The sequence below is a fragment of the Aethalodelphis obliquidens genome, unplaced genomic scaffold (genome assembly GCF_003676395.1).
Source record: "Aethalodelphis obliquidens isolate GAN/ISIS:26980383/991018 unplaced genomic scaffold, ASM367639v1 scaffold31, whole genome shotgun sequence".
Classification (NCBI taxonomy): Eukaryota; Metazoa; Chordata; class Mammalia; order Artiodactyla; family Delphinidae; genus Aethalodelphis; species Aethalodelphis obliquidens.
The window spans coordinates 10,959,593-10,978,037 of record NW_020837975.1 but is presented as its reverse complement, the minus strand read 5'-3'; the positions used below and the strand labels follow the sequence as shown (position 1 = coordinate 10,978,037).

General features: G+C 48.0%; 1 protein-coding gene across 1 annotated transcript in view; it reads right to left on the bottom strand.

Moving 5' to 3' along the window:
• Positions 1 to 17,350: 17,350 nt before the first annotated feature.
• Positions 17,351 to 18,445, bottom strand: part of DNAH8 (dynein axonemal heavy chain 8) — a 330,122-nt gene continuing 329,027 nt past the window's right edge. The window contains exon 93 of the mRNA XM_027127141.1: positions 17,351 to 17,813. Within this exon, the coding sequence (XP_026982942.1) occupies positions 17,526 to 17,813 (288 nt within the window). The 3' untranslated portion in view covers positions 17,351 to 17,525. The remainder of the gene's footprint in view (positions 17,814 to 18,445) is intronic.

Genomic DNA, 18,445 nt, shown 5'->3' with positions numbered 1-18,445 from the left:
AGATAGATAGACAGATAGATAGATAGATAGATAGATAGATAGATAGATAGATAGATAGACAGACAGCTAGACAAATGACTTGCAGGCTGTGCTATATGAGGGCTGGGGGTTGGGGAGAAGAGGAGAGGAGAGAGGAAAATAAGGGGCTAGAACTGAGTCTTTACCATGAAATTATCAACCTCCAAATTACACTTAATAAATATCAGTTGAACACCTGCCATGAGCCACACACTGAACTAGGTCCTGGGCATAAAGTGGTGATGCAGTCTGTATCCTCAGAGGGATAGGAATGGAAGGGCTGGAATACCGCTCTCTAGACTAACACTAACCATGAACAAAAACAATCGCTATCAGTACCACGTACTGAGTTCCCTCTCTGGGCCAGGTGCTGCCGAATGCTTAGTGTGCCCTGATCTCCTCAAGTCTGAGGACCAAGTACTATTATACCCGTTTTATGGATGAGGAGACTGAGGCTCAGGGATAACAAATGAGCTTCTCAGAGAGCAATGCTGGCTTTCACCCCAGGTCCACCTGCCCCGAAGGCTGGTACAGGAGAGGGGACAGGCTCCAGCTCTGCCAGCCCGTCTTGGGAGCCCTCCCCTGTGGGTCCTTCCTCCTCAGCCCAGACCTCTGGGTCTGGCTCCTAACCCCTATGCCCAAAGCTTCTCCCATGGCCCTAAAGTGGGGTACCCTCAGCTTCCACTAAGAGAACTTGGTTTTCAGGTTATTTTCAGAAATGGGAATGGGAGCAACTTATGTGTGCACCTGAGGAAAAGATGCTGTAAAGGCCCTGGACCTGTGGAGACAGACCCCAGAGCAGGCCCCCCCACCTCCTTTGCTCCTGGATGAGGGGACCCTCTCCTCAGTGGGAAGACCTGGCCAGTGGGCAGAAAGGAGTCTTTCACTTGGGGGAAGGGTGAGGAGGGAGGGAGGGGCTAAGGAGAGGGAAAAAAGAGGGTGGGATGGGGAGAAAAGAAAGAACTGCTAAGAAGGATAGGTGTCTCTTGTCCATATAGTTCAGGTTCCTTTCCAAGCTCCAGGTTCCTAAGAAGCTTGTTTATTTTCCAAAGTTCAAGACCATATCCCCATTCTGGTGGACCAGATGAGGAAAGAGCCAAAATCTTCTAGCCTAGTATAAATACACATGCGCCCGCGCACACAGACACACACAGACACACACACACACACACACACACACACACCTACACACAGATCTTAAGCTCTGTCAGTCCTGGGTTCAAGTCCAGCTCAATCACTCACTGAACATCTCTGAGCCTTGGTCTCACAGTCTGTAAAATGGGGATAATAATAAAGGCCAATGTTTACTAAGTACTTGCCTTGAGCCGGGCAGTGTTCCAGGAGCCTCGTGAGTGTTATTCCATTTAATGCTCACCATCGCCCTCACCCTAGTCATCGCCTGGAGAGTCTGAAGGTTTGCTAGGAGGAGACAGAGACCACAGGAGCAGGCCCAGGAATCTGTTCTGCCAGGAGCCAGGGGAATGTGGCTGTCAGCAGCTCCCGGAGTGAAGGAGAATGTCACCAAGGGATGCCCCGAGGCAAGGGCTCCACCCCTCCACTTCCTTCTTCTCTTCTTGCAACCCTGTCCTCTGCTCCACAACCCTGGGTTGTGAAGTGGGATCACTTTTCTCCCCATTTTACAACGGAGGACCCCAAAGTGCAAAGCAGTGGAGTAACTAACCCAAGATAGGTCAAGATAGCCTGAGAGAGCCTGGATGCGACCCTCCCAGACCTTGCACACTGATTGCACAACCACAGTCACACCTCACAGGATTGTTGGACGATCAGAAGCAGCACTTGCCCAGAATCTGGCACTCCTAAGTCCTCGGCAAATGGCAGTGTTAACGCTGCCACCACTGTTATTCCCCATGGCCCTCCATCTTCCCAGCTGTCACTGCCCCAGCGGAGCCAGGTCTCAGCAAGGCAGCAGGTATGGCTGCTAATGCCCAGGGCTCCAGCTCAGTCCATCCCTTCCCGGTCCAGGTGGCTACAGCCCAGTCCCCCAGGTCTGGGGGAGGGGAGAGGCTAGCTGGACCCAAGAGGCCCTTCCCCGCTGTGCAGTGCCTCTATCGCTGCCCCCCATCCTCCAGCCCAGCCGAGCCTGCCAGGTGCTGGGTCCTGTTCAGCTCTGGGCAGCCAGCTGGGGAGGATTTATAGCCTCTTGAGCTACAGTGATTATTGCTCTCTTGGGCGGATGCAGCACAAAGTATCACAGCATCGGTTTCCTAACTGACTCTTCTGTTGAGGGAGAAGTCAGCGTGATTGCTCCCACTTTACAGGGAGGGAAACTGAGTCCCACAAGAGTCAGGGGATTTGCTTGAGGTCACTCAACAAAGTGCGGGCAGGGTTAGTGGAGCAAGGAAGAGAAAGCAATTGAGGTGAGAACAGCAAAATTCCTCTCTCTTCTCCACTTGGGGACTCCGGCCAGAAATGACTGGGGCTCCTTCTGTCTCCCCTGGGAGGGATTAGTGTCAGCAGTGGGAAGCAGGTGAGAGAAAACCCAGGGGAGGGAGAGGGTCGTGCAGAGGGGAGCTTAGTGAGAGTGGTAGAACCAGTGAGGGGGCAGGCGTTGCCCTAGGAGCCATCTGTCCCCTTCTTTTTAACAAGAAGATTGCATAGCAGAGCTGGCTGGATGCTCCCCAAATCTGGTGTGTGTTTGTTTCCCGGGGCTGCTATTACAAAGCACCACAAACTAGGTGGCTTAAACAATAGAAATGTATTGTCTCACAGTTCTGGAGGCTGGAAGTCTGAAATCAAGGTGTCGTGGGGGTTGGTTCCTTCTGAGAGTTCAGAGGAAGAATCTGCTCCAGGCCCATCTCCCAGCTCCTGGTAGCCTCAGGCATCCTTGGCTTGTAGATGGCATTCTCCCCGTGTCTTCGCCTTGTCTTCCCTCTGTGTACATCTCTGCGTCCAAATTTCCCGTTTGTATTAGGATGCCGGTCATATTGGATTAGGGCCCACCTTAATGACCTCATTTTAACTTGATTACCTCTGTAAAGACCCTATTTCCAAACAAGGTCACATTCTAAGGTAGTGAGCGTTAGGACTTCGAGATACCTTTTGCGGGGGGACACCATTCAAACTATAACACACGGAGACCACATTTCTCAGTCTCCCTTGGTGTTTAGTGCGGCCAGGGGATTGGGGAGGAAAGTGGTCTAGGTTCTCTCCAGGCTTGGCCCATAAAACCTCCCACACAATCCTCCACACCCTCTCCTCCCCCATCAACCAGCTGGACACAGATGATCCAGTGGAGAATTCCAAGGCCCACAAGACAGAAGGAGCCTGGGTCCCTGGATGACAGCATGGAGCAGAGTTTCCTGCTGACCTGCCCTGGATTGCATGGTGTTAAGCCACTGAGACTGGGGAGCTGACTGTCACCGCAGTTAATCTACCCGACAGACACAGCCGGCGTGCGTCCCTGGGGGCAGGGCTGGTTAGTCCAGGCAGAGGCCTTGTGGAGGTCCCCTCTTTGTGGCTGTGAGAAGGTGAATGAGACCCCTCACTCTGGGCCCATCTCCTCCTCCCCCTTGTCAGTGGACGGCAACATCGCAAAGGGGATGCTGAATGGCGTGGCCACGGCTCTTGTTTGTCCATCTCTCACTAGCCTTCACCCACAGCTGTTCCCACCTGTTTGCCTTTTCTCCGGAGAGAAGGTGGGGTGGGGGGGCAGGTTATGACAGAGCCCACACTGCCCCTCCACAGAATTAAAGCTCTGCAGGAAAAGAGGAAACGCGCCAAACTTCACACGTTTGGAAATCAAGTGAAGAGGAAGCATCGCACAGGCCTTCGCCCCGTAGCCTTTCAGCGCCTCGTCATGGCGTCACGGTGGAGAAACCCACTGTGACCAAAATGAGAAATGAAACTGTCAACCCAGGTCTCAAATAAGAGGTGTCCCCAGCTGACAGGCTACCCGGCCCACGGGCAACAGCCTCTTTCTTAGAAACTCTCCCCAGCTGGTCCCCTCTCGTAGCATCCTTCAAACCAGCCAGTCACGGGCCTCAAAGACCGGGGCAGGAAATGCTCCCTGGAGGGACCTGCAGGCCCCACAAGTTCTCTCTGAAAAGAATGGCTCCGCGCTGGGGTGGGGAAGCTGCCACTGGCTTTCAGGAGCCAGGATCACCTCCAGGGCTGAGTCAAGGTCACCGTAAATCCTGGCAGAGTCCCCCAAAGCAGGGAAGGACGAGCAATCGCCCGGCTCTTACCCGGAGCCTTCTGGATCGCACGCTCTCTGACACACTCATCGCCCTCAGTTTTGCATGATAGGAACGTGGTACCCACTCACGCCCTTCTCCTGAATAACAGAAAACAAATGTAAAAGGGAAAACCCAAAAGTCTCCGGGCCAGCTCCTCCCAGCAACCTGCACCAACACGCCTTGACTCTCTGAGTGCCGACTCGACTCGGACCTCACAGGACACACCTGGGATGCAGCTTAAAGTGGCTGCAGCCACCTGGGCCTGCAGGACTGTAGGACCTCTGACCCGGCCGATGTCTCCTGCACCTTCGCAGGATCATAGCCCAGAAATTTCTGCTCCCGTTACTGGTTGTTTCTCTTAGCTCTGACGAGTGACACGATAACACTTCAGGATTCGAGACTGGCCTATGTTTGGAGGAAGCTCACAGTCTCCCTCTGTTGTTGTGGCCTGATCTCTAGACCCGGCCTCAAGTGGACCAGTGACTTGGCCCGGCAGGTGACGTTTTCTGAGGACCCAGTCTATTTCATTTTTTCCCTCCCGAGGCCAAGAGTCACTTCCTTCCCTGTTCTGAAAGCTCTCACTCTCCATGCACTCAATCATGCTCTGGTTTCTGGCTCATTTGCTAAACGGGATGGCAAACACATCTGATGGGACTCTCCGGCACCTAATGGCTCAGCTGTCCAGTCCTCCACCACCCAGGTGCTCTCAGGAGGAGCTCCTCGGGGTGGGGAGATGGGCTCACACAATTAATTTCAAGCATGGCAGTTTTGCCATAGAAAAAGGCACAAACACTTCTCCGAGACAAAAGCTGCTGCTGCTGCTACGGGAGGGGCTGGAGGCCCAGGGGTCCTGGAACGAGAGGCTATGGAGGCTTCGGCAGCAGCTGGGCTGCAGTCTCAGTGTGGTCAACAGCAGGCTTAAGGCCCCTGAGCTCGTGAACGCAAATCGAGGACAAGGAGTGTGTCCGCATAGTCAAGCCAGGTTGCCTGTGTCCAGGACACGAACATCAAGTCTCTTCTCTCTGTCCCCCAAGGAGTTTGAGATCTTTGACACTTTTCTGGGGATGCCCCTCAAGAACAAGGTTCTAAAGATCATGCTCGTTCAAAAGCAGACCTAGGCTGGCCAGTAGACCATGTTCAAGGTGATTGTAACCATCGGGGACTACAGCAGTCCTGTCGGTCTGGATGTCAGGTGGCCCGAGAGGTACCCACTGCCATCCCCAGGGCCTTCATCCTGACCACGGTTTTCGTAACCCTGGTGCGGCAGGACTGCTGGGGGAAGGAGACCAGCAAGCCCCACACATGCCACGACACTGCGGCTCTGTGCTAACGAGCCTCACCCCTGCCCGCCCTGCTCCGCCCTGCCCTGGGCATCGTCTCGGCCCCTGTGCTCAGGAAGCTGCTGCTGATGGCAGGTCTCTGCCAGCTCTGTCAGCTTTGCCGAGGCCCCTTCAGTATCACGCCCAAGAGCCATAGCTGTGACCTCTGGAAAGAGACTGTTCCCTACGTCTCCCATTCAGGAACTCACTTACCCACACCAGAGTATCCGGGGGCGGCCACCTCATGGTGCTTATACACAAGAAAAGTCAGTGAATTAAACCTGAAAAGCAAACCAACAAACAAAAGTTCCACGAACGTACAGTACCGTCAGGCACTGAGGAGCAAGTTCCCTTGCAGGCTCCCGACTACTGCCTGGTTTAGGGGAAAAGCCCCGGTCAGGTGTGGGAAGTCCTGGGCTCTCACCCTGGTTCTTCCGCTATTTTCCTTTGTCCCCTAAAGCAGATGGCCTCAACTTTCTGCATCTCAGTTTCCTCATCTGTATAATCATCCCTGCCACTGCCCACCTATAGGACTGTTGCGAAGACCAGATGAGAGGATACATGTGTTAAGAGCGTCGCAAACTGCAAAGCCTAGATGTGAGGAAGATGCACGGTCATTCCCACAATGTTCTTGACCCTCCCTGGTCCCCCCCAGCTGTCCTCAAGTGTCCGGTGCCGCAGCCAGCCCGGATCTGTCGTCATGGTTGCTGTCATGTTGTCGGCCTGCCTTTATCCACATCTGGCCTTTGCTCCTGCTGTGCTCTTCCCCTAAAATGCTCTTCTCTCTTATTTCCTTTGGCCAAATCCCATCCATCCTTCATGGCTCAGCCTAAATTCTACTTCCTCCAAGGGCCTTGCCCAACCCTTGACTTGAAAAGCCCAGTCTGTCTCCTCTGCGCTCCCACGCCCACTTCACCTTTAACCGCGATCACTCTCTGCTGGCATCGTGACTGTTTCTGTGTAGAGTTTGTGTTCTCTGCTGCGGCACACGCCTGGGGACAGGGTCCCTCGTGCATCTTAGCTGAGGGTTAGCATGGAGCTTGTGCGCAAAAGGTGCTCAAAATCATCATATTAATTTGCAGTGAGTTGAAAAGGACCTCAAGAGGTAATCAATGTCTTTGGGGCCTGGAGGCAGAAGATGAGTGGCCCGGCTCCAGGGGGCAGGTCCATAAACATCATTTGACAGAAAAGCCCCAAACTTCAAAGCCTAGCAATTTTAGATTATGTTTGTATGGAAGGCTTTTAAAATAGCAAAACTTTAGATATATGTCTCCGTGAACAGATGTGGAAGGGAAAATCAATTCCTCATAGGATTGGCTTATTTGTTTTTATCGCAGTGCTAAATATTATGCACCAAGTGACAAATTAACACATAAATTGACCTAGAGACACACACTCTCACTCCCTTGGACGAGCATGGCGTGAGGACCTGCAGGACCTCCTCATGGCGGGACGTAGCGGATATCTGCACATCATGTGTCGGTTAGGTTGGAGTTTCCCAAGAAGATGCTGGAAGAAAAGACTACTCTAATCAAGACAACTTTAAAAGAGCCCAGACTTTTCTCCAGAAGAGGGGAAATGCTCACATCATTTGTTCGGGGACACGTGGTATGGAAGGCTGCTGCCACTTTGCCATTGGCTCCGGAGCCTTTCTGGGGCCCTTAGAAGATGTCAGGCAGCACTCTGGCTCCTTCCCACCCATGCCCTCCTCCAGGATGAGAGGAAGAGACAGACCTGCGAGTGGTGCCCTCCCCTGGCATGACCCCCCGGAGCAGGTAATGTGAGCAAACGAGCGTGAGCACCACCTTCCTTCTGAGGGTGTCAGTCCCTGCCCTCCAAGGAGCCTGGAAGGCAGAGCAGGTACGTGAGAGGCAAGGACAAGGCCAGAAGAGGAAATGCATCTGCTCATCCCCCGGGCCAGCTGTCCCACAGGGTTCCGTGAGCAGGGGAGGGACCTGGGGGTGCTGTCGGATCCGGAATCCGCCAGGGAGTGCCACTGGTTGTGCCAGCTAACTGCCGGCAGCCAGGGACGGGCTTGGGCTCCTGGAGAAAGCAGACTAGGCAGAAAGGGCAAGTCTATCCTCTAAAAAAATTCCATAAACATGGAAAAAAACTAAAAGTGACTGCTTTCCCCAAGAGAGGGGGTGACACATAACAGGCAAAGCTTCTGACGTGGTCTAGCTAAATGCCTAACAGTTGGTTCTTAGCTCTGGAGATAAAGTGGGAGAGAGAGAAAGAGAAAAAGAGGGAGGGAGAGAAGGACTAATAGGAGTATTTTCTATTTGTCTGGCCACCTCTCATTCAGGTTCTCATCATGATGGACACTGGATGTCCTTTGCGGGGACAATAGGAGAGGAACAAATAGAAAGAGGGAGGATTTGCATAATCAGGAAGGAATATGTGGAAACCGCAAATGACAGACGGATATCCTGACCCCTCAGACCCGGGCTGAAGTCCCTGATGGGGACTGTGGGGGGCTGGGGTCTCAGTGACAGAAACACCTGTGAATCTGTCAGTTGGGAGATGGGAAGAGAGCCCCCCTTTCATAAACACCATCTTGAAGAGGCTGTGAAGGTGCCAGGAAATTAGAGGCTTAAGCATCGAATATTCTGCACTGCGTCAAATGAGGATTTTGCCTGGAAATGGAGAGGAGGTGCTTTAATTAATCAGCCCCAGCCTGAGTGAAAATGAGAGGAGAGGCAGCTTCTGTCGGGAAAGGCAGGGAGCTGCCAGCACGACACTTGTGAAGTGAAGAGGAATTTCCCTGCTCCCTGAGGACACCTGTTCAATTAAAACTGTTTATAAAGAAACAACTGTAACCCTGTCAGCCTGCCACATCCCACACTCCCAGCAAGGGTGGTTATACAAGCACCAGGGGATGAAGCAGTATGAGTCCCACTGTTCCCTGGCTCCTTTTGGGGGGAAAGGAACAGGTTGGGAGAATCTGCTATAAACCAACAGCTTCTAAGGAGCTGGTATTGATTCAGGGTAGACGAAAAACATTTTCATTCTTGAGCATGACTCCAAAGTGTTTATATTCATCTCAGAATATTGTTGTAAATCCGGACTTGAGCATTCAAAGGATACAGTTCCTTTTTGCAGTCAAAGCCAGATGCCAGAAGATAGAAGCAATGGAGTGGACTTTTATCCATGTGCTTAAGGTACAAAAGTCATTTTTTTCTAAGACTGAATACAGTTCTCTCTTTCAAAAATTCTTAGAGGGACTTCCCTGGTGGCGCAGTGGTTAAGAATCTATCTGCCAATGCAAGGGACACGGGTTTGAGCCCTGGTCCAGGAAGATCCCACATGCCGCGGAGCAACCTAGCCCGTGTGCCACAACTACTGAGACTGTGCTCTAGAGCCCGTGAGCCACAACTACTGAGCCTGCATGCTGCAACTACTGAAGCCTGCGCCCCTAGAGCCCGTGCCCCGAAACAAAAGAACCCACTGCAATGAGAAGTCCGTGCACTGCGACAAAGAGTATCCCCCGCTCGCCACAACTAGAGAAAGCCCACGTGCAACAACGAAGACCCAACACAGCCAAAAAAGAAAAACATTCTTAGAAATTTAAGGCTGGGAGCAAAATAGTCATGAAGAATTGATGCTTTCAGATTTCAGTTGTTTTTTGTGTTTTGAGGGTTTTTCAATATCTGTCCGGTGGCTCCACTCAGCCCTGGGGGCTCCCTCAGGCAGGGACGCCCCTCTTCCCCAGCCACTCAGAAGGGACGGGAATCACACCCACTCAGGTCTCCTTCTCACCCCTCCAGACACTCGGAAAGCTCCCTTCATTTCAGGGGTGTGGAGTTGGCATGCAGATGTCAGAAATACTCTCACTGAAGTTGTTAAGGTCCTCAGAGGAGAACATAAAGAGGAAGCCAGAGAAAACATGTTCATGATTTGTTTTCTAATCAAAGGAGGTGAAGAAAGAGGATGAGAGGAGAAAAACAAGAGTGTGGAGGAAGAAAGGTAGTCCATGGATACCCCACGCCTCCCAGGTCCCGCTCAAGTCCCAGGCTCTCCTCCCCCAGCTGCCAGGCGCGTAGGCTGCAGATACTTAATCTTCCCAGTCCCCTTGACCCGCCTGGCTCCTGTGGGGCTGCCTGCAGGGCCATCCCTGCTCCACAGTCCCCGTGGGGTGGCTTGGGCCTTTGCTGTGACCGCATCGCAGCCCAGTTTCTCCCTCTGCCCAATCCTGCCTCCTTCCCTCCCTGACAGATGCTGTCCCCAGGAGCTCTTCCCAGGAAACGTGCACTCAGATCTCTAGCTCAGAGTCTGTTTCCAGAGAACCTGACCTAAGACAGGGAAGGAGCAAAATGTTTAGTGTTTCTAATGGATGGACACATTTTTTTTATCAAATGTAGAAAAGGCTCATAAGCCAATGTCTATACAGCCCTGGATAACCCTTGGTGGATTCCTTCTCCATTCAATATGAGGCATGTTTTGGGACGTATGCTACAGGTCCTAACTTTTCCCAGAATGCTGTCCTGTGACATCTTTTTATGTCTAAAGCAGGATCATTTTTTAAAACCTTTAAAAACGTTAGGGATTCCATTAAGCACCTAAGATTAAGTCACTGAGTTACTTTAACTGTGAGTGGCTTTTTGGCTAAAATGGAAAGGATCTCCGTAGTTCCCTAATTTTTTTCATTTAGGATAGTGAGTTATTTTTCATACTTTTGCTCTCTTTTACACTTTGCTGAACTGTGTTCTTTAAAATAACATCTTATGCTCAACATCGCTAACTCTTAGAGAAATGCAAATCAAAACTAACCCACAATAGTCTGAATGGCCATCATTAAAAAGTTTACAAATAACAAATGCTGGAGAGGGTGTGGAGAAGAGGGAACCCTCCTACACTGTTGGTGGGAAGGTAAGTTGGTGCAGCCACTATGGAGAATAGTATGGAGGTTCCTCAGAAAACTAAAAACAGAATTATCATATGATCCAGCAATCCCACTCCTGCGCATATATGTAGACAACACTCTAATTCAAAAGGATACATGCGGGCTTCCCTGGTGGCGCAGTCGTTGAGAATCTGCCTGCTAATGCAGGGGACACGGGTTCGAGCCCTGGTCTGGGAAGATCCCATATGCCGCAGAGCAACTAAGCCCGTGAGCCACAACTACTGAGCCTGCGTGTCTGGAGCCTGTGCTCCTCAACAAGAGAGGCCGCGATAGTGAGAGGCCGCGCTCCGTGATGAAGAGTGGCCCCCGCTTGCCACAACTAGAGAGAGCCCTCACACAGAAACGAAGACCCAACACAGACAAAAATAAAAAAAATAAAAAAAAAAAAAAGGATACATGCACCTCTATGTTCATTGCAGCACTATTTACGATAGCCAGGACATGGAAACAACCTAAATGTCCATCGACAGATGAATGGATAAAGAAGATGTGGTACTTATATATGTACAGAAATACTACTCGGCCATAAAAAAGAATGAAATAATGCCTTTTGCAGCAACATGGATGCAACTAGAGATTATCATACTAAGTGAAGTAAGACAGTAAGAGAAAGACAAATACCATATGATATCACTTATATATGGAATCTAAAATATGACATAAATGAACCTATCTACGAAGCAGAAATGGACTCACAGACATAAAGATCAGACTTGTGGTTGCCAAGGAAGAGGGGAATGGGGGAGGGATGGACTGGGAGTATGGAGTTAGTAGATGCAAACTATTACATATAGGATGGATAAACATCCTATATCCTGGATGGATATGCTACTATATAGCATAGGGAACTATCTATACTCAATGTACTGGGATAAACCATAATGGAAACAAATATAAAGAAGAATGTGTATGTGCGTGTGTGTGTGTGTACACACACACATATCTGAATCACTTTGCTGTACAGCAGAAATTAACACAACATTGTAAATCATCTATTTCTATACTTCAATAAAAATAAAATAAAATAATGTCTTACTGTTTCTTCTTTTGCATGTGGACAAGGAAGCTGCCCTACAGGGGGCCTGTGTCCCAGGACCGGACCTCGAGTCTTATCACTTGGAATCTAGAGCTAATTCCTCCAGCTCCTTCCTGTTGACAATGCATCTGCTGGTCTAGAATGTTCAAGAAAGCCCACAAAGAGCATGTTAAATGAACCTGCTAATTGCCTTCAAAATTCCTGAATTTTAAATGTACCGTTGTTTGCACACCATACAACTGCTGTTATTTGCCTAATAGTCTCTCTCCTGTGCATGTTATCCTTTCCAGCCAGACAATGAAAGCTGCTCAAATTAACAAGTCAGAGAAACATAGATGTCCTATTTTCTATGCACAATGATGAATTTTAGAGGTTTATGCCATTAGACTCTGGCTTCAAAAAAACAAAAAAAATCCAATACTGCCTTGCAAAGTTCATCAGAGCATAGACTGGAACCATCCAGCCTGGATTCAAATCCCCAGCTCTGTCACTTACTAGCTGGGAGAACCTGGGCAAATTACTTAGCTTCTCTGGGCCTCAGTTTCCTCATCTGTGAAATGGAGATGATAATATCAGAGCTCATAGGGTTGATATAAAGGTTACATAAGTTAATGCATGTCAAATGCTCAGACCAGCGCCTGGGACACAGTAACACGGTGTTATTAAGTCACAGACCTCATCGTAAGCAACGATGAGCACACAGATCTTTGAGTCTTTCTGCAGAGACCCTGGCAGTTATTCGTAAGGACTTGGCTAGGAAAACAGCTCTTTTCCCCAAATTGTAATGACAGAAGAAACATCCAACTAGACTCTCCAGGCTATAACCTGCTATGTCTTTCTTTTTTTTTTCCATTATGGTTTATTACAGGATATTGAATATAGTTCCCTGTGCTATACACTAGGACCTTGTTGTTTATCCAGTCTGTACGTAAGAGTTTGCATCTGATAATCCCAAACTCCCACTCCAACCCTCCCCTGCCCCCCTCCCCACTGGCAATCACAAGTCTGTTCTCTATGTCTGTGAGTCTGTTTCTGCTTCGTAGATAGGTTCACTTGTGTCGTATTTTCGATTCCACATATAAGTGATATCGTATGGTATTTGTCTTTCTCTTTCTGACTTACTTCACTTAGTATGGTCATGTCTAGGTCCATCCATGTAGCTGAAAATGGCATCATTTCATTCTTTTTTATGACTGAGTAATATTCCATTGTATATATGTACCACATCTTCTTTATCCATTCATCTGTCAATGGACTTTTAGGTTTAAACTGCTGTATATTTCAACCATCCCTGCTTACTATTCATTTCATCAACTTAGTTTCTGAATGCCCCAATTTGGCCTCCATACCATCTTTCACATGAACTTGTTTTACTTCCATTCTAATGGTCTCTCTTGTTCAATGCTCACTTCATCTTGTTGGGTGTAGAGCAACAGCCTCCCCACATCCGTTCCTGTATCAGTCCAGAACCATCAGTGGTTTCCCACTGTCGTTCCATCGTATTCCCAACATGCCCCCCTCCCTCGACATGCCCTCCTTTCCCATCATTTGCCTACACTTACCAAATGGGGTCACTCGCTGTTCATTCCTTCTTGCATTCAGTCAACACTTGCTGGGGTGCCAAAAGCCAGACTCTGCTTGCTATAGAATGAGGAGCCAGAGACACATGTTATTCATTCCCAGGGTGAAAATCCCTAAATTCAGTTACAATCAAAGTGCAGAAGCAGCAATAAATCGTACCTGGGGGAGTGGAGAGGGGTCACGAAGTCCTCACGGAGGATGAAGAAAGGATCAAGTGGTGCAGGGAGAACTTTTATTCACAGCTTTATTGAGGTATAATTGAGGGGAGTGGAGAGGGGTCACGAAGTCCTCACGGAGGATGAAGAAAGGATCAAGTGGTGCAGGGAGAACTTTTATTCACAGCTTTATTGAGGTATAACGTGTGTACAATAAACTACACACGTTCAAATTGTACAGTTTGGCACATTCTGACGCATGTGAAATCATCACCACCATCAAGAGAATGAACACATCTCTCACCCCCCAAAGTGTCCTCCTGCTGCTCTGCAATCTCTTTCTCCTGCCTTTGCTCCACTCCCCCAGGCAACCACAGATCTGTTGTCACTATAGATCGGTCTGCATTCTCCAGAGTTTTGTATGAAAATGGAACTATACACTATGCACTCTTGTTTTGTCTGGCTTTTTTCACTCAGCATAATTATTTTGAGATTTGTCTACGTTCATCCATGTTTGTTCATCAACAGTTTGTTCTGTGTTACTGATGAGCAGTATTCTATAGAATGGGTGTACATAGTTTATCCATACAGCTGTGGATAGACATTTGAGTTGTTTCCAGTTGTTGGCTATTAACAAATAAAGTTTCTATGAACGTTCATGGGTAAGTGTTTGTAGGCACAATGCTATTATTTCTCTTGGGTAAATGTCTAGGAGTGGAATGCCTGGGTCATGTGTTCAACTTTTAAGAAACTGTCCAACTGTTTTCCAAAACGGTTGCACCATCTTACATTTCCTCTAGCAGTATATGAAAGTTCCGGTTGTTCTGTATGGGAAAGTATTTCTTGATAAGGGAACAACATAAGGATGAAAATATGTGTGATGTTCAGGCAACATCAAATAGTCCTAAAGGCAATTGAGCAAGTTGAGTGATGGGGTGGGTGACAGGCAGAAATTTTATTTTAGGCTAGCTCATGGAGGGCTTTGGTATTTGGAGTATACATTCCAGGAGATGGAAATTTTTTGAAGGCTCTTGAGGAGGACTTTACACGGTCTGGTCTCTGTCTCTGGACGTTCCATGTAGTTTCCCATCTTTATACTGTTTTATCCCCTCACACTGTTCCCTTCCTTAGAATATATCCATCTACTGTCTTGGTACCATCTTGGTACCATCTATGGAAAGACAAAGACCCAACTGAAAGGCTAACTTGTCTTCAAGTTCATCCCTCATCCCTGAGTTTAACGATTCCTTTGTACTTCACCCATGGCCCTGAGTCACACCCACAGTACAGGTGAGTCCCCTATTCACCTGGGGTCTCTTTGACAGAAGAGAGTGGGACTTGTTCATGCAACATCACCCTCAAGACTGGTCCCTTTCACAAGACGTATCTTGAGACACTTCTTTTTTGGTCTTATTTTTATGCAAAATCCAAACTAAAATAACATTTTAAATCAACAAAGTTATAAATCTCATTGCTCATTTTGCCGAGACCAAAATGAGAATATGTGGACTGACTCCAAGGAGAATCAAAAATTACTTTTTTTTCCTCTCCCAGCTTCAGCCGGTTTAACCACTTAGTCCCTGATCCTTTGCTCCTTTATGCTCACCAGGTCTCCCTCACTCAAGTGTGGCAAATTATGTAATTAGTAAAAGAGTTAACAATTTTTCTGAGAAAATGGTTATGTGCTTATGCAAGTTCAATGGCTCAAAACATCTAAGGAAACCATTAAGCAAGCCTGGAGAAAGCAAATAGATCTGGACCCCAGCCAGCTCTGCAGAACTAGGGAGGGCGGAGAGGTACCCACCGTGAGGAAGACCATTTTCTGAGGCACCGCTTGGAAGCCAGGTGCCCATCCCTGAGGAAGATTCAGTATTCATCTCTCTCGCCTCTGTGTTGACACACAACAAAATAATCAGCAACCGCGGAGAGTTCCCAGGAAATGCGATGTGCGTAGCCTTAAACAGTCTGATCCATCATCTTTGCTAGATTCACATCCTTCCCGTCTCTTTCCCAAATTTTCCATAGGACGTTCAAGTCATTAGAAAACATCAAACCTGATTGTTATTCTCTGAAAACCTACCACGACATCCAGGGATTTAGACTATGCAATGTGCCTTCAATAATTTTGGCAACTGGATAGGAATATGAATAAAATATGTTTTATTTGGGAACCTGTAGCTTGGTTTGCTATAATGTGTTTTACTTCCGCTCTGCTCACCCAGACAGGCAGTTGCTTCCAGATTCTAGCTTCCGTTCAGGACATTCTTTCCAGAGGATGCCATCTTTTCCTTTAGTGTGACTACAGGCTGGGGGAAGTGTCAAAACACTTGGGCCAGGGCCTCAGTTACTTGATTTTCTTTTTCCTTTTTTTTTTTTTTTTTTTTTTTGGCTGCACAGAGCGGCTTGCGGTATCTTAGTTTCCCAACCAGGGACTGAACCTGGGCCACCGCAGTGAAAGCACCGAGTCCTAACCACTGGGCCACCAGGGAATTCCTCGTTTACTTGATTTTTTTAAACTGCCCTGGAGGGTTCTATGGCTTTGACATGAATCAGTATCAGGAGCAGACCAGAGGCCACGGCTACAATTTGCATCCTATAATATATTTTCCACTGTTTGAAAATACACTAGATTATGGTGGAATTTCTTCTGGGTTCTTCCCTGGACATGTCTCTGGGCTATTGCTTGGCCATCTCTGATCAGGGTGACACAAGGATGAGAGGGGAGCAAGGCCACATGAAACACCCCCTTCCTTCAGAACAGACAGAGGGAACGAAGCTTATGGATTTAGCTGGGGACAGGCAAGAGGATTCTGGATGGGAAAACCAGTAGAGACAGTTCTTCAGTACCCAGAAGCTGCATGAACATTCAATATGAGACCCCATCTGTTTTGTTAAATTGACAATTTCCTTCAGCAGGAAATAAAGGTTCATATCGAGTTTCAGACTAGCTACAGAGTAAGAAATGGCTTCACTTTTTAAAGACTTTCCTTTTTAAGGGATTCAGCATGTAACCTAATTTCGTTTGATGGAGTTTGTTTTTCTTTCTCCATTCGCTGCTAGAAATGTGTGCTTCCTTATCTCCTGCGGAGTTGAGGTTGGGAGGGGAGAGCTGGAGACTCAGGGTTCTCTGGGGCTCAAAAGCACTTAAAAAGATAATATTAAATAAAATTATAATAAATTGCAAGAGCAGCCATCCCAGTGGATTTTCTGTTTCAAATACTTCACACCACCAGCTATAACTCTTAAGGGGGTACTGACTGGACCCCTCCAGTTTCCATTTCAGAAACACAGAGAGAAGACCAAACTCAAACGAGCAAAGGCTAACACATTAGCATAAACTCACACGTGGGTCCATTTTACTCAAGGGAAAAGTGGGTTTTATTTGAGAGAGACGATTTCATCTGCTAGACTCTTTTTCGGATGCAACAAATTAATACTTATAGTTTTTTAAAATTCAAACATTCCGAAGTGTTCTAACATGAAGATAGGATTTTATCTAAAAAAAAATAATAATTATAATGGAATATGATTGCCTGGAATAAAAAACCTTACTTTAGAGTTGTCTTTTTAAATATTGATATGAGGCTAAATGTCCATTGACAGATGAATGGATAAAGAAGATGTGGTACATATGTACAATGGAATGTTACTCAGCCATAAACAGGAACAAAACTGGGTCATTTGTAGACATGTGGATGGACCTAGAGTCTGTCATACAGAATGAAGTAAGTCAGAAAGAGAAAAACAAATATCATATATCAATGCATATATGTGGAATCTAGAAAAATGGTACAGATGAACCTATTTGCAGGGCAGGGATAGAGACGCAGACGAAGAGAATGGATAGGGGGACACAGAGGGGGAAGGAGGGGTGGGATGAACTGGGAGATTAGGATTGATGTATATACACTAACTACTGTGTGTAAAATAGATAGCTAGTGGGAATCTGCTACAAAGCACAGGGAGCTCAGCTCGGTTCTCTGTGATGACCTAGATGGGTGGGATGGGGGGTGGGTGGGTGGGAGGGAGGTCCAAAAGGGAGGGGATATAGGTATAGGTATAGCTGATTCAGTGCGTTGTACAGCAGAAACGAACACAACATTGTAAAGCAATTATACTCCAATAAAAAATAATAATAAATAAATAAATATCGATATGAGGGAAAACACATACACACAAGCGATTGTAGGATATCAACTTTTTAATTTAGAAAGAGTAATCAAGCAATTATCAGGGAGAAAAGATATGCCTCACCAAGTCTCTCAATAGCACTGGCCACCCACGTGGCTCCTCTGCCCTCATCAAGCGGAAATGGACTTACTTGATGTCACACAAAAGGGCCACACCTCTCAAGATCCAGTGATCTGGGGATATGACTGTTCGCAAATACACCACGGTGATGAAGGTCAAGTCAGTTCGCCTCGGTTTCTTGTAAATAGGACACACATACAGCTTGGGGTCCTTGGGCGCTGTGGAATTAATGGCGAAGATGTGCAGCACGGGCAGCTGCGTGAAGAGCACCTTGGGGGTGGATTCCGTGAGCTTCCCGTTCCGTCTGTCCCAGGCTGCTCCATCCAAGTACAGCCCATAAATATACACACCTTCCTGGAAGAACCAAGCGTAAGGTAACAGGAATTTTTTTTAAAAATTAGGTGCTGTGAGATGGGCATCCAATACTGTAAAAAAGGTTGTCAGTTTGGAAAGAAAATGTACACCAATCTTAAAACACTACCAGAAGAAGAAAACACCACTGGACGCATTCCAGTGAAATACTGAGCCCAGTGTTCCCCTGTGGCATAGCTTGAGGCTATTAGTGCTGTTGAAATGTTCCTATTACTGGAGATTTGAGCCTGGGGGTGGCCTGCCTGGGACTGCGAACTTAGCCAGCAGCACCAAATCGCCTCTGCAGGGCGATGAAAGTGTCTGACAGGGGTGGTGGGAGCACAGAACAGGACTCAGAGCTGGATGCCACTCGGGATCTCAGCCTACGCTGGCCAAGCCAATACGTGGCTCTAATTTCATCTCGGTTGTCGGATCTAGTGAGACGAGCAGCCAGATCTGACGAGCAGCCAGGTCTGGCCAGCAGGGGTTCGAGCACCCTCAGAGGCTGGGTATGGTAGAGGGAGAGCAGGTGTGATGGGTGTAGGGGGAGGGCGGTGAGGGCGGTGAGAATTGGTCCAAGAGTGGCTGACCTCATCCTTGTGTCTCTGTCATTCACACAGTAGGACCTGCCCTCA